Source organism: Lissotriton vulgaris, chromosome 7, assembly GCF_964263255.1.
Source record: "Lissotriton vulgaris chromosome 7, aLisVul1.2, whole genome shotgun sequence".
Classification (NCBI taxonomy): domain Eukaryota; kingdom Metazoa; phylum Chordata; class Amphibia; order Caudata; family Salamandridae; genus Lissotriton; species Lissotriton vulgaris.
In genome coordinates this window covers 1,293,155,403-1,293,181,860 of record NC_141695.1, presented here as the reverse complement: position 1 = coordinate 1,293,181,860, position 26,458 = coordinate 1,293,155,403, and the positions used below count along the sequence as shown (strand labels likewise).

Genomic DNA, 26,458 nt, shown 5'->3' with positions numbered 1-26,458 from the left:
CCTACGGGGAACATTACAGGGAAGATAAAAATAGCCCAAGGGGAGAACAGATATATTGTCCTCAACATCACAGTCCCCAGCTCTCTCCAGGATTTGGCAGACTAAGCCAAGTGTCCCAAAGCTTAATACCACACAATCACCCTTGAGTGACTTTCCAGACTTCGCTACACAGGGTATTCTACAGGCCATTTTAAACTCATGGAATAAATGATCCTTGATCCCCGTCCTTATCCGTAGATGGAGGGCCCTATTCCTCAGGGTCAACCAATCCTCATTTGCCTGTGGGGCAAGGCCAGGAACATTACCTAAAACAACAGTGTAGGGGGCGGCTTCTGGTGGTAGATGCAGGTAGTTAGGGGGACTCTGAGCACCTTCCCTACGCAAATGATTGGAGGAGTATGAACGTTTGCGTGTTTCCCTCATATCTTGCTGCAGCCCCTGAATGCCAAAACTACACTCAATCAAGGGTGCACATGGATTGGGAAAACGCGATTATTTAAGAGAATATCCCCTGCACCTCACATCTTATTGTCCGTTACTACCTTAATGACCTTTTTTGTCAGTTTGGTTTTTAAACATATTTCACTACAATTAATTCTAACAGTGCTATTATTCTTCTTCTTAAATGTTTCCCCCTGGAGGATCCCTTTCACTATTTCTACTCTCTCCAGTGAGTGCACTGTCTATCGGACGTCAGGACCGCCAATTTTTCACTCTCGTCCCCCCGATGGTTAGCGCTCTATTTTCATTTATTTATGCAAATGCGCTATCTATCGGACGTCAGAACCGCTATTTTTCCATTTCCGCATTTCTCATGGTTAGCGCACGAGTTGCTCAATCCACATCCCTTTCAGGCGCCGTATACCAGCATTCCGTCGCATTTCCTGTGGGTAGCGTTGCAGTCTTTTTACATATTACCTCCCACAGGTGCTCTACATTTACCCAGGTGTCCCACATTTACAACCAACTGAATAGTATTTAGGCCAACCGCACTTCTTTCGTCCGATTGCCACTTCGATCATGGACGGACGTTGAGGCTGCCGGCTGCGAGAACGATATACCCCGGGTGGTCGCTGACAGACAAGGTATCGGAATCCCAATTTGACATAGCTCCGTATTTTTCTTAGATTCAGTTCATATTAATTATTTTAATTTATCTTAATTCTTGCATTGCCTTTTTTGTCGTCCCGTAGGACAGTACATGACTGGCAATGAGGAACCGCTGACGAAGCATTATTTTTTCTCACATCGCGTCCCTTGTCTTACGCGATCAGGTATCAGAACTCTACACATGACCTGTGACTATCTAGAGTTTATGTTTTTACACCATTAGAACATATTATTTGTTTAACGATTGTCTAAATGTTTATCTTTTGATTCTGCAGACATGTTTGGTAACTCATCTGCCATTGTTTATCTTTAGCTACCGCATGCGTTTCATATCCGCAATAATCAATGGTCCTTTTCACTTTTACGAGACGGCAGTATTGTACTCGTTCTTTTTTTCTAAGTTAAGGCCTCATCGTTCGTTTTGAGAAACTAATAACCATCTGTATTTTTCCAATTTATGCTACTAGCTCTCTCATGGGGCCATTGTAATAATATATTGCTTTCCTCTATCATTCTAGGAGGTTACTTTATCTACTTCACTAGACGGTTTAACCTTCTGTCTTCATTCATTAGACTGCGGGACTCGATTTCTTTGAATCCATACCTTCACATATCTCAGGTACCATAATAGTTACAGTCTGTCTTTGAATTTAGAATTCGCACCTGGTCAACCTGTATGTTATGCGAGGACCATCTGCCATGTTTTTAATTTTTCCATTTCTTTCAACTTCGGTATCTTCTCTACTTACTCCATCAGCAGTCCTTTGGGAAATTGACAGCCGGCATTTTGTTTCTTTCTTTCATTTTAGGAACAGAATACTGGGACCTCCTCAGTTCGGTGCATCGATTTTTAATCAGCAGATAGAACTGGAATCCACAAACCTCATCCCTTATAGGTACTTCATTTTGACCACCACATTTTGTAATCTGTATATAAGTCTACAGAGTTGTTATCCCCTCGATCTTGGTTCCCCATATGTGGGGCATATCTTTCTCAAACAGCAGCACCAATTCAGGATTTTCTGTTAGTATATAATCTCATTTTTCCAACACATTTCAGCATCTCTGTTCACAGACTGCTATCAACTGCAGCAATTTTTTGACCTTAAGTGATTTCCTAATCCTGGTCAGTTTCAACTGACCTAGTGGTGTGTGTTGACCACCGTTACTATACAAAGGTGTTCTTCCAGATGTTTCATAATCTTATGCATTGTGTATAGTCTCCTGAGGTGTGTTTTAGACCACCGTTACAACACATAGATGTATCTCTAGATTTATCACAGTTTTATGAATTGTCATTTAGGGACTCCCCATCCCCTCTTTTCCGTTTCTTTTATTTCCTGTTTATTCCCAAATTTCTCCCCTCTACGCCAGGCTGAATGATGTCAACACTTATATTGTCATTGTGTTTTTTGTGTTTTTTGTATACTGCCTTGTTCTTTTCTTGTGACTTGGAATTATAGTTTTCATATATTTTTCTTTTCCTCTTTCACCCACAGATATGCTCTGTCAGCCCAAGATTGAAATTATCTACTGATTCTGACATTAATGGTGTTCTATTAAATTTGGATCGCACCAGACTGCCCAGATTCACCGATAAAATACATGCGCCCTGATGAAGGAATCTCTTCAATAATTTTTAGTTTCCGAAACGCGCGTCGGCGCTTTTTCCTCTACTGTATGCTGTTTTTGATGTGTTTTCGAGTGTGTATACATGGTTTGTTCGATAGAGAGTGGACATGAATGATAGAATGAATGAACGGTGTGTCTTGTTTTTTTTTTTTTTTTTTTTTTTAACCTTTATTTTACCTTCACACAATTACACAGCAATTTGCCTACAACCCCAAGGGGCCGGCCGCTAATAAAAGAGCAGTGATAGCCATGCATGAAAGAAGTCCACACAGTAGTCACGCTGCTACTGTAAAAAGGCACATCACAAAATCGAGTGAAAGGTATACAGTCAATATCACATTGCAAGTTTAAGTAAGGTTTAGTTTTTTTGTTTTTTATGAAAAGAACAAAAAGAGCAACCAGGAAATCACAATGCGGTCAAATAAAAGTAATAGTGCAGTTTAGCTGTACGAAAGATTCATATGGCAGTATATGTTGCTATCTATTGTCTGGAGTCCCTAACCGAAGTAAGGGAGGATCTGTGTGGTATTTCCCATCCCTCCTTTCTCCCCTCAATCAACCCCCCCCTCATCATCCGATTCTAACTGGTCATCCTCTGGCAGAGGGTCACATATGTCACCGCGGTACACATTCCATGGGGACCATACCTTATTCCATTTGCCTGGGCATGCACGGCTTAAATATATCGCCCTCTCAGTTACCATTATCTTGTCCATATTCATGCACCACTGCGACTTCGTTGGTAGTTCTGCCGCCCCCCAACGCTAAGCAATATCTCTCTTCGCCACAATCATGCCCAATGTCACCCAGAGTTGGCCATGTCTGGATAAGTCAGTTGGTTCCAACACGTTTAAGAGACATCGCCTTGGTTCTGGGAGGAGCGAGGTCTCTAGGGTCTGTGATACACTGCGCAATATTTGCCGCCAGTAATTTTGTATGCGTGGGCAGTCCCAGAGTGTGTGGAAAAAGGAACCCTCCTCCCCACAGCCACGTAGACAGAAAGGGTGCTGTATTCTGTGGATGCGATGTAAGAGTGTTCTTGTATAATATACTCTATGTAGGACCTTAAGTTGGACGAGTCTCAGCCTAGCTGAGATGCCTACCTCTTTTGGTGATGCCAATGCCTCATTCCATTCGTGCTCATCTAGGGCGTCTACTTCCCTTTCCCATCTGTCCTTCAGGGGAGCCAGCGGGTCGGGCAAGTTGTTCAGGAGTTTATGATAAGTCAGTGATGTCGCTCTTTCTAGCATAAAGTCTGTTAGGAGGCGATCCTCCAGCGGGGCGGACTCTGGTAGAGTCGACCCGGAGGGGATGGCTGCAAGCAAAGCATGGCGTATTTGTACATAGCGGTATGACTCGTGTGGCCCTAGGTCGTACAGTTCCCTCAGGCGGGTGAATGTAATGACTTCGCCCCGCTCCCACATGTCTCCCACCGTGGATATTCCAATGGAATCCCAGTGGGAGAAGCCCTTACTGTATCTCAGGTTTCCTAAGGCACGTGTGTCCCAGAGCGGGGTGAGTTTGGTAATTTTCCCCTTCCAGCCCAGCGCGGCCGTCGCCACATGCCATAGTTCCACCGTGAGTTTGGTAGGCCCCGTTAAAAGTCTTATTCTACGTCGGTCATAGAGTGGGGCAAGCATGTTGTTGGTGCCCAGTTGCGCCCTATCTGTTTGAAAAGCTGGATCAGATTGTGAGGCATGCATCCATTGATTAATGGGCTTAAGCTGCGCCGCCCAGTAATATAGGTGCAGATTCGGCAATGCAATGCCTCCATCGTACCAGCCTCTGTGTAGTTTGGCCTGCGCTATGCGTGCCGGACGATTGCACCACAGCAGTCCGGAAACAACTGCTGCTACCTTTTCAAAGTACCCCGGTGCCACCGAAAAGGGGGTGTTGTCCAGGATATACAGAAAGCGGGGCAAAGACATCATTTTATACAACGCTGCTTTTCCCAGCATTGTCAATGGTAACCCCGCCCAGAATTTGACGTCTTGCTTAAGTCGTTCCAACGGTGGCCCCAGATTTAATGTCATATATTCCAGTGGATCCCGCGTGACATGGATCCCTAAATACTTGAAAGAGGAACCAGCTAACCTTAGGGGACAGTCTGGTCCGAGCGTCGGGACCTGGCCCTTCAGTACATATAGCTCCGATTTGCTCCAATTAATTGTGTATCCTGAAATTTTGCCGTGCTCGTCACACAGATTCAAGAGAGCCGGCACGCCTTGTTCGGGATCTGTTAAGTACACCAGCATGTCGTCCGCATAGAGGGACAGCCGGTCTCCCCAACCCTCCTTCCATTGTATCCCTTTAAGTAAGGGTGTTTTTCTTATTAGGTTAGCCAGTGGTTCTAGGGCTAGCGCGAAAAGCAAAGGAGATAGGGGGCAGCCTTGTCGGGTGCCTCTCCCTAGTGAAAATGTACGTGAAATGTGGCCATTCGCCACCACGTGTGCCATTGGCTCCGCATATAACAGCCTAATCCACGATTTAAAGTTCGGGCCGAAGCCCATGTAGGACAACACCTCAAAAAGATAGTTCCATTCCACCAGGTCAAAGGCCATTTTCGCAACCAGGGCCAGTATGACTGCGCTGTCGGGAATCTGGTCCGCCCTCGCCAGCACCCCATGAACCCTGCGGAGATTTAGTGCCGTGTTCCTATGGGGCATAAATCCCGATTGATCTGGGTGGATAAGATCAGGCAGATGAGCCACCAACCGGTTAGCCAGGAGTTTAGTCAGGATTTTACCTTCTGCGTTTAATAAGGAGATGGGGCGATATGAGGAACATTCTTCCTGTGATTTACCAGGCTTGGGTATTGCTACTATAGTGGCCGTTCTCTGATCTAGTGGAAAGGCACCCCTATCTCGGCATTCCTCGTACATATCAAGCAGGTACGGACTAAGGCTTTCGGACTGGGACTGGTACCATTCCACTGGAATGCCGTTTGGACCGAGAGCTTTTCCAGGCTTGAGCGCTCGTATGGCTAGTTGTATTTCATCGCTGGTTATGGCCACATCCAGGTCGGCTATTGCTTCAGGTTGTAATACTGGGATTTCCATTCTACTCAGTGCATCTTGAGCCATGACCGCAGTCACCTCCCTCTCTGGAGTATATACCTGTTCGAAATGTGTCGCCAGGGCTTCTACTATCTGTTCAGAGTTGGTTTGCGTCACGCCACTTCTATCTTTCACCTGTTGAATCCCCCTGGAGCTACCCCCCCTTTTATCGAGCCAGGCCAACATCTTTCCCGCCTTATCGCCTACATCATATATCCGATTCTGTGTATCAGTAATGTGCCCCTGCACCGTGAGACGAGCATGTTCTGTGTATAATCGCTGATGGAGTGCAAGGGTATGTGCTGTATCGTCTGTGGGGTTAGCCTCGTGTAAAGTTGTTACTTCACGTAGTGTTAGCTCAAGTTTAGACTGTTCAGCCGCCTGTTCCTTTCTATGGACCGCGATGGAGCTTATAGCTTGCCCCCTTAGCACCGTCTTGTATGCCTCCCATAGCACCTCGGAGGAGGCCACAGTAGCCACATTTTCATCAAAATATTGCGTTGTAGCCTTCTGGAGAGATTTCCTAATTTTCGGGATTTTGAGATATGATGCTTGAATGGGGTATATGCGGATACGCGATTTTGCCTGGGTGGAAATGGTTAGAGTAATCGGGGAATGGTCTGAGATGCCTCGAGGGTGTATGTCAGCAGAATCTACGCGCTGTAATCCTTCACCTAAAGCCAGGAAGTAGTCTATCCGGGAAAGACTGTTATGTACTGTGGAGTGGAATGTGTACTGTGTGTCCTGAGGGTGGACATGACGCCATATATCTACTAACCCCATTGCTGTTAAGAATCGCTGAAACCGAGAGGGTCCCCCAGGAGGAGCTGTCGCTGGAAACCTATCCAGCTGTAAATCTACTGCTGCATTAAAATCCCCACCCAAAATTACATCACTCTCGGGGAGAGACAACAGAAAGTCACCAAGGGCTGGAAGCATTATTGAATGAAGGGATGGTGGGATATATACTGAGACCACAGTTAGAGGGCGACCATCCCATTGCACCTGCAAGGCTGCGAAGCAGCCCTGACTATCAGTTTTTGTGCTTATTGGAATGAAGTGTGAGGATTTTTTAATCAGAATACCAGTTCCCCGGGAGCCCGATGTAAACTCTGAATGTACCATCATCTTGTACCCCCTCCTATCTAAGGCCTTAATGGCCCCTCCTGTCAAGTGTGTCTCCTGCAGGAGCGCCAATTGGGGTTTGTGCCTTTTCAGCGCGTTTAGTACCAGGCCGCGTTTCACTTTATCCCCTAGTCCCCGTACATTCCATGAAAGTATCCTAAGGGAGGAGCCACTCGATTGTGACTCAGCATTCCCCGCGTCAACTAGTTGTTCATCCGCCATTTTCAATCACGCAGCCACATACAATCCGTCCAGAAAGGATCAATCGTACCTGTAGGTATACCTTTCCAGTTACACCGCACACATTGCACGCACCCGTTTCCGACCGACTTAGTGAATTTCCAACAAACAAATAACAACCCCCCCCACCCATTCCCTCCCTGCCTCCCTGCTTAACGGACCTTCAACTGCCCGCCTCCCCAACTGAGCAGAGCGCTTGACCCATCCCACAAACAGAGTACTTGTACGTTGGGGGAGAGTGTCTCCCCGAGCAGGCGGCTCCCTTGCTGCCCTCGGAGTACCCAGGCCAGCGTCCATTAACGACCTGCATGAGCAAACAGTGTGTCAGGGAGTCAGTGTCCAAATAATTCACGGTCTGATGACATTATTTCCCCCCGGCAGCTCCAGATAATTCCAGCGTCGGTGATACACTTGCGCTTCTTCCAACTGAAGTCTGTGAGCCAGGCCGGCTATCATTCCGGTGTCTATTGCGCAGTCTGTCGGATTTACGGTCCACTGTGCGCCATCCTTCAAGCCAGTCTCTCGCTGCCTCGGGGGAATAAAAAAACCAAACTTTCTTATCAGCGACCACCCGTAACCGGGCTGGGAACAGCATGGAGTATGGCAATTCCTGTTCACGCAGTGTCTTTTTCACTTCCAAAAAGGTCCTCCTCCGTCTTGTTACCTCCGCTGTGTAGTCCGGGAAAAAGGATATTCGTGAGTTTTGAATTTGTATGGCTGGTGCCACTCTGGCCGCCTGGAGGATGGTGTCGCGGTCTCTAAAGTTAAAAAGTCTCGCTAGGATCGGGCGTGGTGAGGCCCCTGGCTTAGGCGTTCCCCCAGGTACCCTATGGGCCCGTTCCACGGTGAAGAAGTTTGAAAGGCCCTCGGGGCTAGCTGGTTCTTTATCAAATCTTCCACATATAAGTCCATGGCTCCTGTGGTTTCAGATTCCGGGACCCCCAAAATGCGGACGTTGTTCCGCCGGGAACGACCTTCATGATCGTCTAGCTTTTCCTTGAGCAGCTTGTTGTCGGTCTGCAATTTCTCCATTGTGACCTGTAGATCCGAGACATCCTCCACCAATGATTTAGCTACCACCTCCACCTGCTTCACTCTTTCACTCATCTTCTGGAGGTCCGCCCGTATCAGGGTCACTTCTGTTGCGTTTGCTCCCACCGTTGCTTGTACCTGGGCCAAGGCGTGCAAGACGTTCTCCAGGGTAGCCTTCTTCGCACCGTCTCCTTCTGTGCCTTTGCCCATAGATTTGCGCTGCTCCGGCTGGGAGAGTGATTGTTTATCATAAGCGAATTTATCAAGCTTAGCTTGGGTGGATGTATTTCTAAGCCCTTTTCCTGCCATATTGTCACGCCGGTGCGGTCAGCCAGCCGCGGCGTGCCGCTGGAGGATTGTTCGCAGCGGACTGTTAGGCCGCCCGAGTTTCAGCGGCGCCCAGTCTTCCTAGTTGTTAGACTTCCCACCATCTGGCCCACACTCTGTACAACAGATGCACTCAGGATTTAGTTCCAAAGAGGGCGTCTGGTCCCTTCGGTGAGAAAGTTCGTGCCTACAACGGCGGACGGGATGTAAAATGGCGGCGACTACGCACTTACTTTCCCGACTTCAGTTGCACTTGGGCCGCCATCGTCCACTGTAGTGTCTTGACGTTGGAGCGATATTGCAAATCTTTATTCGATCTTGAAGGATCTGCAGGCTTTCAACGCCGTTGTCGTGGGTCTGCGCTCGCTGCGGGCACTTCCGGTTTACAGCGTCGACGAGGCTCCACTTCCGTCCGGGCGGGTCCCAACCCAGCCACCGCGGCTGCACTCACGCCACCAGGCCGCACACAAGGGTCGTCGTTTCTTCCTGTTCCCGGGACATCAATGCTCCCAAACTTTCCCTTCAAGTGCCGTTCGGTCACCGGACCCGGGGCACCCCTTCTGGGTTTGTTTTTGAACGAATAGGCATGCGGATTGATGCGGGAAGCCGCCTTGCTACGGGAGCCTCTCTAGTTTGCTGCCGCCATCATCGGCTGCTAGCCACGCCCCCGGTGTGTCTTGTTTTTACTGTCGTATTTGCACTTGGGCTGATGTTGCTTCATGACTCTATAATTTAATGTACTTTTATACACTTAGAAGCTGACTTTTTTCACTGATGGACTAAATGATTTTATTAAAAACGATCAACTGAAAATAAATTTTCTTAAAATAACTTAGCTGTTCTGTGGGTGTTTCTGGCAAATTTTCAGTGATTTATTCTTTCTCTTTGGGGAAGCCCCCTTTCATGTTTATATAAGTATTTCTTCCCTGGTGGGTTGCTCCCCGTGCCTATGGTCTTAGGTTTTCAGGGTCCCTCTGTTGTATTTTTGCACATGGATTTGCAACCAACGCTGGTTTTAAAGGAGGCCCGGCTTTGGTGATCTCCCCCCTAGTCTCCCCCATACCCCCTGGGTTGTAGCAGCACCAACATCGAACAGTGCTCCGATACAGATTGGTGTGCGGGTGGACATAGCCTGCTCTATTTTTATGAGTCTTTCCTCTATTTGGCACAATTTTTTCATCAGAGGATCTTGGAGATTAGAAATCCCCTGCACTATCCGTGTGTGGAGTGATTCCTCTGTGGATGAGCTGGCAGCGTCGACTGCTACCATAATAGTTTGTCCACTTCCAACATTGGCCCTTGCATTTGCCTTCCGTTTAGCCCCACGGGTAAGTTGTGGGGTAGGCTTAGTCGGTCCCCGACTTTTCCTTTTCTTTGATGGCGGTTCCCCTTTCTCAGCACATTTGGCAGCACATTTGGCAGACCTCCCCCTGGTGGAAACTGTTGGAGAACATAAACTAATATCTGGGCTAATTGGAATACCTGGTGATGAAGTGCAAGAGCCCTGGTTAAGCTGACAAGAAAGGGAGGACGGAGGCGCGGGGAGGATATCAGCTTGTCTTAAAGCTGGCATAGGACCCGAGCAGTCATTGAGCGAAGGCGGCAGTGGTTCTAAAGAGAGCCTGCGCTCTGTTACCTCGATCTCATGAATCAATACAGTTTCAGCTCTTGTATGAAAGGCATCAAGTGTTCCCACGACCCCCCCACCTACCCCAATCATGCGTTTGCTGAAACCAGCACTCACACGAGGCATTGCCGAAAGTTAGATAAAATAACACAGTACCTTATGAGAGAAGGGCAGATGAACATAGGGTGGCCCAGCCTCTGCCAGGCTCTGACGGGCGCAGACGGCCCGCCCTTGGCCCGGGCACGCCCGCGCTGCGGGAGCCCTGGCCCCCTTTTGAGCACCTCCTGGCGCTCGACGATGCGGTGCGCGGTGTGCGCGCCCCACAGGATACTGGGTAGTGTAGTGCAGGGCCAGGCGGCAACAATGGCGGTCCCTAGAACACCTCACGCCAGTCAGCAGCAGTTCCCCCAAAGCTTGTAGTGAGGGCGAATGGCAAGTGTCCCAGGAGTATGCGGCAACAGCAGGACCTTCAATGACACCTCCGGTAAGGCAAAATAGGGCTCACTCATCACTCATCTTGAGACCATTGGCTAGTTCAGTGTTGATCCACAATGAAACCCCGGTACAGAAAAACGCGGGTAATAGCCCTCACGGATGGAAGACCAAAGCGGGTTGGCCCAGCCCAGCCCGGCCTCAAACGGCCATGGACGGGCGCAGATGGGCCCGGGCACGCCCGAAGGTAAAAAAAAACATCACAAACCCAATATATTTTGCAAAGGCAAAACCTATTGACTTTACCAATGCTTGTTATGTAATGATATTGTATCTCCCTGCAAGGATTTAACCCTTTGAGCTCAGGGTTTGGTAGTTTGTAGCAACACAGTATGAGAAATCATTATACAGTGAGTCTTTCTTGGTCTTGGCTCTAGACGGCTCATATGCGCTGTCTCGAAAAGAGACCTGTTGTATGTACTTTGTGGGCTTCAGACATTTGCTAGCTCCTTCGGTGCTACACTATTCGTTCCCCCCATTTGCCCTTTGCATACATGCGTCATACCTCTTTCCGTCTGTTGCCCTCCCAGAGAGCAGCGACCAATCACTGCTTAACATATGCAGGGGCCATTTAAGGCATCCTTTAAGGTCTAATTTGATCACTTTAAGACCATTTTTCACAAGCTCTACTATTTTTACTTGTCGTTCTTTGCTTCCCGCTTGTGCAGCATGATTATTTCTTAATTTCTCTTTGCCTCTTGTAATCCCTCTATGTTGCTCTCTGACTCCCAGCTCTTTCACTGTCTGTTGTTGCATTCTCTCTCTGTCTTTTAGCACTTTTTGTATACCACTATTTCAACCCAAAGGGGTTGGAGCACTTTACATAAGCACCAGTTACATTACACAAGGATACAATATTTACTTGGTAACCCCAGGGAGATTTAATTTACTCAGAATCATGGGATGTTTAGTTGATGCCGAGATTGAAACTTGGTTCGCCAGCTCCAAAGTCAGCATCTGCCATATCCTCTCCCCAGTAGTTGAACAATGATCAGTACAAACCTAGGGACAGTGTGCCCTGCTCTGTTTAATAAATTATGCCCTAGTGCAAGAAAAAATCCATGGGCACCAAATGAGAGTGCCGCTGCATGTCCAGGGTGATGGCGTGACTTGCTCCTCAATGACATGGGCCTTGTGACATTATGGCCAGGCCTTCGGTTCTATGCTTTTAATGTGCTGCAAAGGACAGCTCAGAGGGCTCCTAGCTCTTCACCCTGGGGTTAGGGCAGGATCTCTACCAGTGCAGTGCGTGCTTACAGGGCACGAGGCAAAGGGTTCTTGTGGGCACTGCGTCCCATTTAGCATACTCTGCCCACCATTGCAGAAGTTTTCATGAATGCTCAAATAACGCAGCGCAATTTAAAAAGTAGCGCCTATTTACCACTGTAAGGGCTGCATACCCATTGCTATAGCACCATGCATACTGGAGTAAATGAGACTCTCTTGTACGGTTGGGTATCAAACTTTGCTTCGTACAGCAGGCTCTTCAGTATGCTTTGCATTGAGCTCATAAGCCTGCCCTATATGCCCTGCAGTGAGCTCCTAAAAAGGCCTCGTAGTTCGTTTGTAAATGTAGTGCCCTATGCGTGCTAGTAAACTTGTTCTACAGCATGCTCATGAGTGTACTTGTGAGTGTACTGTGTAGTGAGCCTGCAGTGTGCTTGTAAGTGTGCTCTGTATTGTACTCTGCTGTGAGCCTGCAGTGTGCTTAAAAGTTTGAGTGCACATGTGCTCTGCATTGTGCATTGTGCTCTGCAGTGAGCCTACAGTGTGCTTAAAAGTGTGAGTGTAAATGTGCACTACATTGTGCATTGTGCTCTGCGGTGAGCCTACAGTGTGCTTAAAAGTGTGAGTGTAAGTGTGCTCTGCATTGTGCATTGTGCTCTGCAGTGAGCCTACAGTGTGCTTAAAAGTGTGAGTGTAAGTGTGCTCTGCAGTGAGCCTGCTGTGTGCTTAAAAGTGTGAGTGTAAGTGTGCTTTGCATTGTGCTCTGCAGTGAGCCTGCAGTGTGTGTGTACATGTACTCTGCAGTGAGCTTGCAAGTGTGCTCTGCATTGTGCTCTGCAGTGAGCCTGCAGTGGTCTCCCTGTTCTTTCACTGTCTGTTGTTACATCCTTTGTCTAGTTCCGCTATTTTTTTTGCCACTTTTTTTATAGCGCAAGGGGATAGGAGCGCTTTACATGCTGGGATGTGTAGAATAAAACAGCGCTCCTTTTATTGCCCGAAGTGTAGACACTTGCTGGATTTGGCATATATTTTACGCAAACTATCTTACTCTGGGAGCTAGAGCCCAGGGGTGGTATAAATCGAATGTTCTTGTGCGTCCAAGCAAGACAACACCATTATTTTTGGCGAATAACCATCTTAACGGGAACTTGTGAAAGCTTTCCCTTCCATTTCACAATCAAAGTTTGTATTTTGTATGGGTTACATGTTTAAATATCGAATCAAAAATATAGATAAAAAAATATTGATGTAAAAATATCGATTACAAAAATATCGACTCCCTATATTTAAACAGGTAAGTACAATTATATTGACTCAAAAATATCGATTTAAAAATATAGATGTAAAAAATATCGACTTTAAAAAATCACATAACTTAAATTAAATTAATTAAATAATATTCATATTTTTAACAAAAGAAATTACATGTAATATATATTTTAACTAATTATAACACATAAACTTAATTTAATAAATATAAACACAAAAAATATGTACATATAGATATATTTACTTAAATGCATTTTTTTAACTATTATCTTTATTTCATTTATAAACTTTTTTAATTATATAAAAATAAAATAAACACATATATAAATAATTTAAAATAAAATAAAATATTCTGTATTTAATTAACACATTAAAAAAAATACTTACATTTAATAAGAAAATAAAAACATTAGTAGTGAAAAGGTTGGATAGCGAGGAGGTAAAAATTACTATTTCCACTCCAGTGAGTGCAACAGTAGGCAAAGCACTGGATAGCGGAGGGGTAACATTTATTATTCCCACTCCAGTGAGTGCAATTGAAGGGAAAGCGCTGGATAGCGGAGGGATAGAAATTACTATTCCAACTCCAATGAGTGCAACAATATGGAAAAGCGTTGGATAGCGTAGAGGTAAAAATTAATATTCCCACTCCAGTGAGTGCAACAGTAGGGAAAGCGCTGGATCACAAAACAATAAAAAACAAAACCATCAACATTTTTATTAAATGTAATTTCCAATATTAAAATAATTAATATATAAATGTCAATACATTATTATTAACAAAGATAATAAAACATAATTAATGACACATTATTTAACACTATAATATCCACAACACACATCTAAAATTAATTACACAATTAAATTTAGTAATTACTAATTAATTAATACAAAATAATTGATTATTTATTACTTAATAAATAAAAATGTTATTACTTACTACCTTTCACACCATGTACACATATAAACACCACAAAACACACCTAAAATTAATTACACAATTGCAATTATTAATTACTAATTAATTAATGGTAATTAATTTACAAATATTTAATAATTAACCAATTAAAATGTAATTACTTACCGCCCTTCACACCATTTACACATATAAACACCTCAGCACACCTAAAATTAATTAAACAATTAACATAAGTAATTACTACTGTCAGTCGATATTCTTGTCAACTATATTTTTATTGTCTATATTTCTTCCCCACAATATTTTTGTGGCGATATTTAGGTCCCACGATATTGCCCTGCACCTTTGTATGGGGCTGGTATCCCTTTTATATCAGTGTGTGTTAATACCGCTACCACAGAATCTGCCTCACAGCGCTGCTTAAATCAATGTGTGTTAATAGCGCTGCCACAGAATCTTGCCTTACAACAGATGTTTCTCTGGGGAAACAGCCTTAATTACACAGGCTGAGCCACATGTTCTGTTTGCTGCAAGCCGAGCCACGCTTGCCTTAACCACGCATATGCCTTAACAAAGCATAAGCGTAGTTAAGGTAATGTACGGTCTAGATATATTTTGAATGAGTAGGCGCAGGATGACAGAAAGAGGAAGGATCAGGAGAGGATGTGGTGGGGTACGTGGGGCTAGGGCCGTGTCTTGGGGGCCTTGTGTTTAGGGCTAGGGGAAGTGAGGGTTGTTTTCAGAGGCTGGGGGGCAGGTTTGTAGGGGTCAGGTTTTAGGGCTCAGGGCGGGGGCTGAGGTTGGTGTCGTTTGTAGGGCATGGGGCAGTTTTTAAGGCTTGGGCGGGGGAAGGGATAGTTTTCATGACTGGGGACAGTTTTAGGCCTCAGTGCGGGGGGGCTGTGTCAGGCTCCTTTCTGGGCTTGCACAGTTAGTTCACCTTCCCTGTAGTAAATACGCACTCACAGGCACATCACACAAGCACATGTAAACTCACAAAAAACACAGGCACCCCAATGACACCCAATCGTGCACTAGCTCTGCTATATCACACAACAACATGAACCTCCTGAAAAGTAGTAACACACACATTTGAACACAGGCTCACATGACTCAACCACAACCTCACAAACATTATTTGATGGATGAAGTGTCCTCCAGTGACACCACACAGAATAAACAGTGTGGAATCCCTTGCTGTCTGCAGTTTCCCACAATCAGGTGTCAAACAGAATCACAACAAGGCACTAATAACAGCTTGCACACACATTCATTTCGCACTGCATTCTGCACAACATGTGCAATAAATAGAGACCTGTTGGCTTATGTTAGGTAAAACGGGAAAACACTGTGGCCAAGGGGCCGAACGCTTTCCCAGCTCCGTCACTCTTAGTCTCTTGTTGTTCTCACCCTGATGCTGCTCCCTAATATGCTTTGTTCTGCAGGGCCCCACCCTGATTCTGCTCCCTAATATGCTTTGCTCTGCAGGGTCCCATCCTGATGCCGCTCCCTAATACGCTTTGTTCTGCAGGGTCCCACCCTCATGGTGCTCCCTAAATGCTTTGTTCTGCAGGGTCCCACCCTGATGCCACTCCCTAATATGCTTTGTTCTGCAGGGTCCCACCCTGATGACGCTCCCTAATATGCTTTGTTCTGCAGGGTCCCACTCTGATGCTGCTCCCTAATACGCTTTGTTCTGCGGGGTCCCATCCTGATGCCGCTCCCTAATATGCTTTGTTCTGCAGGGTCCCACCCTGATGCCGCTCCCTAATATGCTTTGTTCTGCAGGGTCCCACCCTGATGCCGCTCCCTAATACGCTTTGTTCTGCAGGAACCCACCCTGATGCCGCTCCCTAATATGCTTTGTTCTGCAGGGTCCCACACTGAGGCCTCTCCCTATTATGCTTTGTTCTGCAGGGTCGCACCAAGCTGAAAACTGCCACCCATTGCGTTGAATCCAGGAGCTGAGCTATCAGTAGGTGGCAGGTGCAGTGACAACAGGGCCATATGTTGGGAGGGGGCCACTGCACCCCAGTTGTGTTTCATTTACTACCCTACCAATGAAAAAGAGGGTCATGGGTATTTTACTTGCTTTACTTTGAGCCCCTGTATCCCCCGGCGGTGAATCTGTACCATGTTGCACAGAGCTTCCTGTCTAGTATGCCTCCAGACATAAACTAGCTATTGCTTTACCTTGACACTGATGATGGCTAAGGCTGCATGTGCACTTCATTTGTCCATGATCAATAATCTAATGCTGGCCAAAGGACAGCAAGTTCAAGGAACGAGAAAAACTCACATACTTTTACTTTTTGGGTTATTTGAAGTGCTGCTCAAAGGATACCACATCAGTCAAAAGAAGAAAAAACCTGCACAGGCAAACAGGTCTCAAACTGGGTGCCAACCAATATTTTGCTTAAGCTTTTTCTTCTTGTCTTCAAAGGTTTGACACTATAGGACTTGTGGGTAAACTCTAGTTTTGAAGACTAATATCTAGTTGGCAGAGAAGACAACTGTCATACTTGAAGTATGATGTTAAGCTGTTCCACAATCTATTATATTAAGCTTTTTATGTGACATTCAGTGCTCGGTCAAAGCCCTGCTGCCAGACAACCAACAGCTCACAGAGCGGAGACAGGCTGCTAGTAAGCATGAAACAGAAACACTAGCAAAGCTAGTCATTTGGCACCTCAAAAAAGACAAATCTGTCTCTTACAGTGTATTTCAACCAAATAGTTTCACTTGACCAATCCCTTACTCATAAGATTTGTGTCTCCTTGTTACTTTCTTTTTGCGGTTCGATGTTTGATATTTTACCCCACGCACGTTCTTGTTGAAAACACAACAATGTCACAGTAACATCACTTAGGGGACAACATATGGCTGAAAGAAATTTGCATTTCTGAGACCTAGAGGCTTTGCCAGTGCTTGTTTTATTATGGTTTTGAAGCATTTGCCAGCCAGACTCTATGCTGCTGTGAAAAACACCCACACAGTACAAGAATCAAAAATGCATATCTTACCTGCGCCCAAAGACTGACACCTGTTTGCAAAGAGTAAAAAAAATCATTACCATCACAGAAAATCCCTGAAAATGGACCTCTCAAAATCTTAAACTCATGTATCTTTCCCCTGTCATTTTCCCTCACCACCACCTGGTATTTTGTATGCAGATTTAATACCGCTCAGTTTGAGTCCCCCTAAATGTTTAGATACATTATACGGAATGTTTTTGGACCCCCAGGATTCATGAGCCACGTTTTTACCATCAGAGCTGGCAACCCAACTTCACTTCCCACATTTTATCAAATGGTGTAATATGGCGTGCATGATAAGACTCTTACGTTTGTCAAGATTCCAGGTTCTATCCTTTCAGTTGCCGGATAATGCAATTTTCTTGAGATTGTGAACTATTTTGAAGTGCTTTTAGGATCTATCTTGAACAGAGATGTGTGGTGATCTCATGTTCACTACATTCCAGCATTACATAACTGGAATGTAGAATGTCCTATGTGGATTCACAGTTGAGAGATTCCCTGTATGTCAGTTACCTTGGGACTGCTGAGGCTGTGGCCAATAAATACACAATGTGATGTATTTCTGTCTGCTGGCATTTATTACATAATACTTAACTACAATTTGGCGACGATTTAGCCACAGTCAAGGATCCATGCGTTAAGAAGCACTGCTTTCAACAAAAGAACAGAGAATAAGACACTCTACTGAAGAATACATCTCAATCATAAAGAAGAAACAGGCTCGTATATTTTCATTTCTATGCTGTAGTTTAGCGCTGACTATTAGTATCAGAAATTCAAAGACTTATTCTTTTAAATATATATAGTCATCGCATTTCATCGCGCTATGCTCTATCTAAAAAAAAGGAGTTGTGTCTTATAAAGCCTATACACACAGTATTGCTTAAGTGAACAGCATTTCAACAAAAGAATTACTTTACTTTGAGCGTAAGTTTCGTTTCCATTAACAAATCAAATTGCCTGAGCAAGTTTGAGGATAATCACTATAACTTTGTTAGCTAAATTAGCTCTCCTCGTGTTTGTGAAACCTGGCGCCAGGCAGTGATTGACATTGAAAAGTAGCACTGTTTAAAATGGAATATATTCTGCTGTGCGCGTTTGAGACTCTTTATGAGTTAACCAGCTCCCCACCGAGTATCAAAAATACAATGTAAGGCAGTGATCGGTACTAAAGGGAAAAAATGATCTGCGGTGCGCGTGTGAAACCATTTGAGCACCTGGCAGACATTTACATTGAGGCAAAGTTTTTATTTCAAGAGTAAAGTTACCATACTTAACGTTAAGCCAAGTGCGACGCTGTCATTAACTGTTATTTAAAAGGTAAACATACCCCACTGTGCGCGTCAAGTCAAGCGCGTGGCTGCAATTGATTGTAAAAGCCTGCTGTGAGCGCGTGTGAAGTCAAGCTGTGCACTTCAAGTCAAGCGCATGGCTGCAAGTGATTCTAAAAGCCTGTTGTGCACGCGTGTGAAGTCAAGCAGCACGAGGCTTTACTTTTCTCCGATACACTGAAAGCAAACAAAGTCTGCTGTTCCAATTGAGTGAAGCGTGAAGAACAATGCAAGTTGAAGGAAAACCACTTGTTTAATCAAACGCGAAGCTTTAACTTACCTTCAGTTGGGGGCCAACCAGTTTTCACATGCATCACTTGTCCCATAAAAACAAATTATAATCCAAAAGAAGAAGGACTTAAGGAAGTGTTTTTTATTCTACAAAATATAAGAAACAACTAGAACGCTCATCGTATATTGGAAGCAATATCACAGGAAGTTGTCTTTTCTTTTTTTACATAGCCACTCTCTTAGAGATCTTAAGGAATAAATACAGTGTGAACTCCTACGAAATTATCAGGAGGAATTTCAAAGTACAAACTTAACATAAAAAAAGAAAGACTTCTAAAGAAAAATGTACATATCTTCTTTGCACATCCGTGATGTGCACATGCAGTTCAATATAACAGGACACTGATTTATATATCTTCTCTGCATATCCATGGTGTGCACATGCAGTAAGAATTTATTCATGAGAAAAATTACATATCTTCTTTGCAGTCCAAAGTAACGGCACACTGAAGAAGATTTAACTATTCACAGTTTGAAATAACAACTCATGGTTGAATAATATGCAAATCCATGATGTGCACGCGTGAACAGAAGTCATAATTTGAAAGCAACTATATATATATATATCATTACATATATATATTTATTTTCTTGTGTTAACTAATTTTTACCTTTATGATACAATCAAATGTTTTTTGGCTCCATCACGATTTGGTAGATTATTGTTAAGATCTGTTAATTAAGGAAGTGTCATGGTCACCATGCAGAATGTTAATGCCCGCCTCCATTTATTTAAACTCCTGGAGATCCTCCTGTACCTTGGAGGAATTGGTATAGAGCTTTTACAAACTATTTAGGAGCTATCGGTGAAAATAAGTATCAACCAGAACATAAAAGGTTTTTCTTAGAACATAACTTAGGCTTCGAAGGTCAATCTATTTATGAACATCTGCCACCCTATCCTATTCCCCATGATCAAGAAGATTTAGATAAATATGAATTGGCTGTAAAAAAATTAGAGAAGCAGTTTGATGTACAACTGAGTTTGATTGTTAACAGACATAAGTTTTTTACTAGAGAACAGTTGCAGGATGAGCTTATAGATACTTTTGTTGCTGTGGTACGTATGTCAGCTGCAGAATGTGAATTTGAATATTTCACAGATCAACTTATACGTGATTAGATAGATAGTAGTACGTTGCTGGGATAAAAAAGTACAAGAAAAACTTCTTACTAGGAGAAATCCAAATCTATTAAAAACAATCAACATAGTTAAAGGTATTGAAGTGTCACATAAAGCGTTAAAAGAACTTACTCGTAAAGTCACTAGTGGTTTGTCTGTTGTAAATGAAAAGATGATCTCTAGACAAAACAAAGTTTTCAAACAATATCCCCCCAAAAAAGAGTATAAAGGTGGGTTTTTCTCACAGAAAAACATTTGTTTTAGGTGCGGGTATTCCAATCATGGACCAAATCGGCCACGCCCCACAAAAAATGTAAAATGTAAGTTGTGTATCAAGATTGGGCATTTTGCAAAAGTCTGTCTGTCACCTAAAGACAAGATTAATTCTGTTCCAGATGGGGATCCGTGTGACAGTTCAGATGAGGAACAAAGTTGTGTAAGAGGAATGACATACATGATTGTTGTCGTACAAGATGATGAATCTGACTGTGTAGATCCTTATGAAGACATTGAAGTAGATGGGAAAAATGTAGGACTCCTTATTGATTCTGGGACAAGAATGACAATGGTGACCGATGAATTGTTCATTGAAGTCTGGGGAAGACAAGAGTTATTCCCTCCAGACAGGAATCCAATAACGTATGATGGTAGGAAAATCAAATTGTCTGGGTTTTTTGAGTGCCAACTCAGGTTTAAAAATCGCACCATTTTTGGAAAAGTATATATTGCTAAGAAAGGAGTAAATATACTTAGATGGCGTCACCAAGGTCTTTTTGGGATGACTCTCAGACCTTGTAGAGACGTTCAAGTTTCTTTAGTAACTGAGTGTGAGGATAACAAAGAGTCACTTGAAAAGGTTGAAAACAGTACGAAATGGATTGAAAAATGTCCTGCAGTATTTGATGACAGGTTGGGTAAAACTAGAGGCTTCAAGCACAAAATTAAAGTACGAGATGATGTCACACCTGTGAAACATAAGTTGAGGAATGTGCCTTTTAGTACACGTGAACATTTGGCAAAGATTCTTAAAAAAATGTGTGATGATGGCATGATAGAACACATTGAGTCATCTTTATGGTTAAGTCCATTGGTTATCGCCAGGAAGAAGAACGGCCAACTGAGAGTGTGTGTGGACTTAAGAAGTCTTAACAAAGTTATTTGGATTGATTCCCACCCTCCACCTAGAATAGATGACATTATAAGTAAATTCTCGGGTGCTACGTTTTTTTCAAAAATTGACTTAGCATCTGCCTATTATCAGGTTGTACTTGAGGAGTCGTCACAACACTTAACTGCTTTTGTTTCTCCCATGGGTACCTATCAATTCAAAAGGATGCCTTTCGGCCTTGCTTTGGCGGCAGCCGTTTTTTAACGTGTGTTAGAGAATGTTTTAGAAGGGATTGAGGGTGTGGTAACGTTCCAAGATGATATTTTAATAGCAGGGGAAAATCTGTCAGTTCATGATAAACGCATGCATGAAGTCTTGGGGAGGTTAAAAAATTTGGAGTTGTTGCGAATCGTGGGAAGTGTGAATTTGCAAAAAAAGAAACATTGAGTATCTGGGCCATGTGATTCCTGAGAAGGGAGTTGAACCTAGACCTGGATTAGTTGATGCAATAGTCAAAGCTCCTACCCCCAAGAGCAAGAAGAATGTGGCCTCATTTTTAGGGCTTTGTGAATTTTACTCTAAATTCATTCAAAATTTCTCTGCTAAAACCGTTGGTGTTGAAGAAAGAGAAGAATTTTGCATGGGAGAAAAACGGTCAAGAAGAATTCGAAACTTAAATGATATCAGTAGGTGTTCTTGCACCTTTTGATCCTACACAACACTGCATTATCACAGTAGATGCAAGTAATGACGGTTTGGGGGCCACTATTGCACAGATGAAGGGACATGTTGAAGTGATCATTGGTTTTGCTTGGTCTTTGAGGTCTAATAAAAAAGTTTTTTCTGTTATCAAAAAATAACTTTTAGGCTGTTGTTGGGCAGTTGAAAGATATAAATGTTTTGTTTGGGGAAGAAATTTGTTCTCAAGACTAACCACAAACCGTTAGTCAATATTTTGAGTGGTTGTACCAATAAAGATCACACACCGAGAATAGCAAGGTTAAGTTTTAAACTTTTACAATATAGTTTTGCTATTGAATACATCCCAGGCGGTAAGAATGTAAGAGCGGATTACTTATCTCGTTCACCTTTAAGTTTTAGTGAGTATCCAGAAAATAATGATGAAAATGATGAAGAGTGCTTAATTGCTTGTGTTGATGTTTACCACAAAACTAAATTTACAGAACAAGAGTGGATGTCGGAATCTTTGAAAGATGTTAAGTTAATAGTGTAAGAAGGGATGTAATGAATGGCTGGCCAAAAGAAAAAGTTTTAACCAAGGAATTACTACTTTAGTCTCTGACGAATTGTCAATTGAAGAAAATGGAATGTTGGGACGGGGAGACAAATGTATTCCACCTGTCTCTTTGAGGGATTGGATCATTGTATATGGTCATGAAGGACACTTAGGGCAGACCACAACCAAAAGGAAAATAAGAGACTGTTATTGGTGGCCTGGGATAGATTCTGCTATTATAGCTAGTGCTCGGGCATGTGTTATTTGTGCCACTAGTGATAAAGTTTTCAAAACCGAAGCTGTTCCTCTTCAACCCGTCAAATTACCTGATTTTGTATGGTCCTAATTTGCCATAGACTTCATTGGTCCATTTGGTGTTCTTCCACGAAAGTTCAAATTCGCTATTGTGGTCGTTGACTACTATAGTAAATGGTGGGAAGTAAAATTTGTCGAAGAGGCAAACAGAGTTTTTAAAAAGTTTATTTTTAAGAGGTTTTCCCAAAGAAATTGTCTCAGACAATGGTGTCCGATTTATTTCAAAAGAAATTAAAAATGTTCTCAACTCAAATGCAATTAGACATAAATTAGTTGCTTTATATCATCCTCAAGCCAACGGTCTAGTGGAAAAAATGAACCATACATTGACAGAGTCTATACAGTGGGCAATTCAAAACAAGATGTCCAAAGCTGTTGAAGAAATGCTATGGTCGCATAGGTCATGTCCAAATGATGTTTCTGGTCTCTCTCCATTTGAAATTCTACGAGGACGTCCACCTGGTATCGCTACAACACTGTGCACAGAGTAAAGTCCATAGAAAGAGATTTGTGTGTGGGAGATAGGGTTCAGGTTACAGATCCCAATCATGTCCTTAAGGGGATGTCAAAATGTAAACCTCCTGTCAGAGCTGAAGTTGTGACCAGGAATGCAGTGAGAACCAGCAGGAATGAATGGTGGAATAAGGGAAGGGATGTGAAGGTGCATTCTCATGATGTTCCTCCTCGTGATATTTCTGTTCCATCTAATTCGTCTTTATGTCCTCGTGTTGTTCCTTTTTCACCATCTTCTTCTGACATTGATGTTTCAGAGTCTAAGCGTTCTTTTCATCCTTTGTCTGAACGAAGGAGTTGTAGATGGAATATTGTTAAACCCTTGAGATTTCATGACTGAAATTAGTTTATATTTACACACTTATATTGTTTGAATCTAATTGATTAGTATATTTATTTGATGTCTTATTTTGTTATTTGTTTTGCATTTATGTATTATACAAAAAGGGAGATATTGTGGTGATCTCATGTTCACTACATTCCAGCATTACATCACTGGAATGTAGAATGTCCTATGTGGTTCACAGTTGAGAGATTCCCTTTATGTCAGTTACCTTGGGACTGCTGAAGCTGTGGCTAATAAATACATGATGTGAAGTATTTATGTCTGCTGGCATTTATTACATAATACTTCACTACAAGATGTTAAACCATAATCCACTGTTAATAAATGTCATTTTTGCAGCGTCTTGTTGCACACTGTGAACCACTTTTGTTCCTTTTCCAAACAGTGTATAATTTCCGGATCTTTGTCGGTTGCAGCTGCCAAAAAGCCTCGGATTGGCCTGGTAAGAGAATCCTGAAAAAAGTCTTGAGCTGAGGTTTTTTTCAGACCTGTTTTTATGAGGTCTCTTATCTTCTTTTTTCTGCCGAATACTACCTTTCTCTGAGTCTCTCACAAATGACTCCATCATTCTTTGCATTGTTTTCCCTCATACAGTAAATTGTCTCTGCCTCATTACTCACCTGTATCGTCATACTCCTTAAAATGTCCTGTAATATGTCAATTACTTGGTCAGGGACTCTTTCTTTTTAAAAATGTGCCTACTGATTTGATGTTTTATTCAAATTAAGCTAGTGTTTTCAGAATTTAATGCCACCAAGTTCCTCAACAAAAAGATCTTGATGCTGAGCAATCCACTGGTAAATTGCCTTTCATACATTTTGTGCACATATTTATAACCATATGCTATTGTGTGGATGCTCAAAGAAAAAATTGCATAACATGACAACCTGAGGCTGACAGCCTGTCATCAGAGCAGCTGGCCTTGTACTCTTTAGGGTTGTGTCTTTCAGACAAATGAGAAATGCATATGCGTGAGCAGCCACATTACACATGCGGCGCATTTTCCTTCTTTGTGCTGGGCGCACTCTTAAAAAGTTTCATCCAGCGCATTGCAGGAAAATGCACAGCATTATTCTGAATGCGCTGCCCCCAGTGCAGTCACAAACTTGGCAGGCGCATACATGTGAAATACGGAACAACTGCTTGCAAGCTCTATGTGTTTCACAGTGCAGGAGATTAGAGATCCCCTTTCAGGTGGGTGCAAACACCCGTTGTGCCCCTGTGGCACTGTCTGTAATCCTAATATATCACACTTGTGCAGATATTCAGAGCCCATGTCAGGGTCCCTCGATTACTGTTCATGATCAGCCCGCCGCTGACACAACACTAGGTATCACCAGGAACAGCACAAAGAAGCATAGCAACGTGAAGCAGCCATGACTCCAGCCCAGTAGTAGTTGCCAGACTGGCTCCGGCATTTAGAGATGAAATGTTGGGTGGCTGAAACCTCAAGATGGATGAGAAATGGTAATAGCTGGAAGGTCTGCCATGGAAGAGGGTGATTCAGGGGTGAAGGAAATGCAGCACATCAGTATGAACGTGTATTCTCTAGGTGAAAGCAGCTGTTCATCAGTCTGTGCAACAGAGGGACCTCTCCTCTCCATAGGCAGAAACCCCCTCACATGTGGCTGAGAGGAGTAACTGGTTCGCTTTGTCACCTCTTTAGTGAGATCAAGGAAATTGGAGTCAGTCTGTTATAATCTGCATTGAATGCAGGCCAGTTCAAAGGTCAGCATGCACAGCAGCACACTGAATGGGTATTGATGGACTCTAGGTTGTCCAGATGACAGAATGCAGGCGCAGTCGTATCACTAATATTTTGGGATGGTCCAAACTTCCTTGGGCACTCTTCAAGCCTCTGGGGTGGTAGCATAAGGTGTACCTCCAAGACCTAAGGAAGAGCAGTTCAGAAACAGAATTTGCTCCTCGCCTTAAAGCACTGGAACAAAGAGAGCATTTGGCTACAGGGCTTCACATATTCCACTCTTCTCAGACTACCAGTGTTTTGGGCTTATTCTGGTGACGTCACAGTGTGCACCAGACTGAAGGTTAGTTTTTCCATAGTGATCTAGTTGAATATGGGCCTTCTCTCACCAGGGACTCAGGTAGTCTTTTTACTTGGCAAGGGATTTATACTGTCATTGATCAAGTTCCATCTTCTATGGATAGCAGACGAAGGGGTGGCGAACCAGCGGAAGAAGCATCCCTATGATGCCTCACATAGCAGGGGAGTAAGCCCCCGGGCAGACACAATGTTCCTTGAGTCCTGCTAGGAACTGATAGAGCTTTGGGAGAGAAGTAGGCAGTGTTTAATTTGAGCCTTTGGTGTCCGGTGCTGGGCACCGGAACTTAATCGTCAACACCGGCCCTTGTGACAGTCTGCCACAATATGGCGCTGTCTCGCTAATTTAGAGATGGCCACTTTAACAGTTAACTATTACTTCAATATACATATAAAAAAAACACTATAACCTGTCGCCCAAGCCATTCTTGTAGCTTTCGATGCCTGAAATAGTCTGAATTGTTAGAGTGTGATGGTTGGTAGTTGTGTAGTTACTATCACTTGTAACATAGCATGGGAAATGTGTGGTGTAAGTTGCAGTGGCCTCCTGACAATAGACCTGGCACTTATTGTATGACAAATTAAGCACCGGGTAGGCTGTCATGGGAGAAGGTAACTTTCTTCCTAGATGATAAGTATACCAGCACCCCAAGTGCCAGTGATGGTGGCATTCCAACCATCTTTCACTGCAAGCATAATGTCATTTCCCATAGACACCTTTAGGCAGATGGTGTCCATGTAAGCACACACAAGATGCACTCATAATGAACAGAAGGACGACAGGTGTTCAGGCCCTCATTTACATCATTTTGTGTCAGGGCAGCCCCACAACGCTTCTTGCGGCGCTGCCCTGCATCAAAAGAAAAGGGCAGGAACGCACCATATCTATGAGATTCCTGTCCATGTTCACTACGCTGGTGCACAAATGGCTGCCTTGGGCCAACGCAGGCAGCCTTGCACCATGGTGCAAAGGTGTCTGCATTGTAGGAAGGATTGTCTTTGTGCAGGATGGTACACAGGGAAATAGGAGGATCAGGG

The 26,458-nt window shown here is 43.6% G+C and overlaps 1 protein-coding gene across 1 annotated transcript in view; it reads left to right on the top strand.

Annotated features, from left to right (window-relative positions):
* The window catches only part of LOC147703523 (membrane-spanning 4-domains subfamily A member 4A-like), a 294,683-nt gene that overhangs the window by 145,609 nt on the left and 122,616 nt on the right, over window positions 1-26,458 (top strand). The window contains exon 3 of the mRNA XM_086931889.1: window positions 23,744-23,800. Coding sequence (XP_086788015.1) covers window positions 23,744-23,800 — 57 coding nt within the window. The remainder of the gene's footprint in view (window positions 1-23,743; window positions 23,801-26,458) is intronic.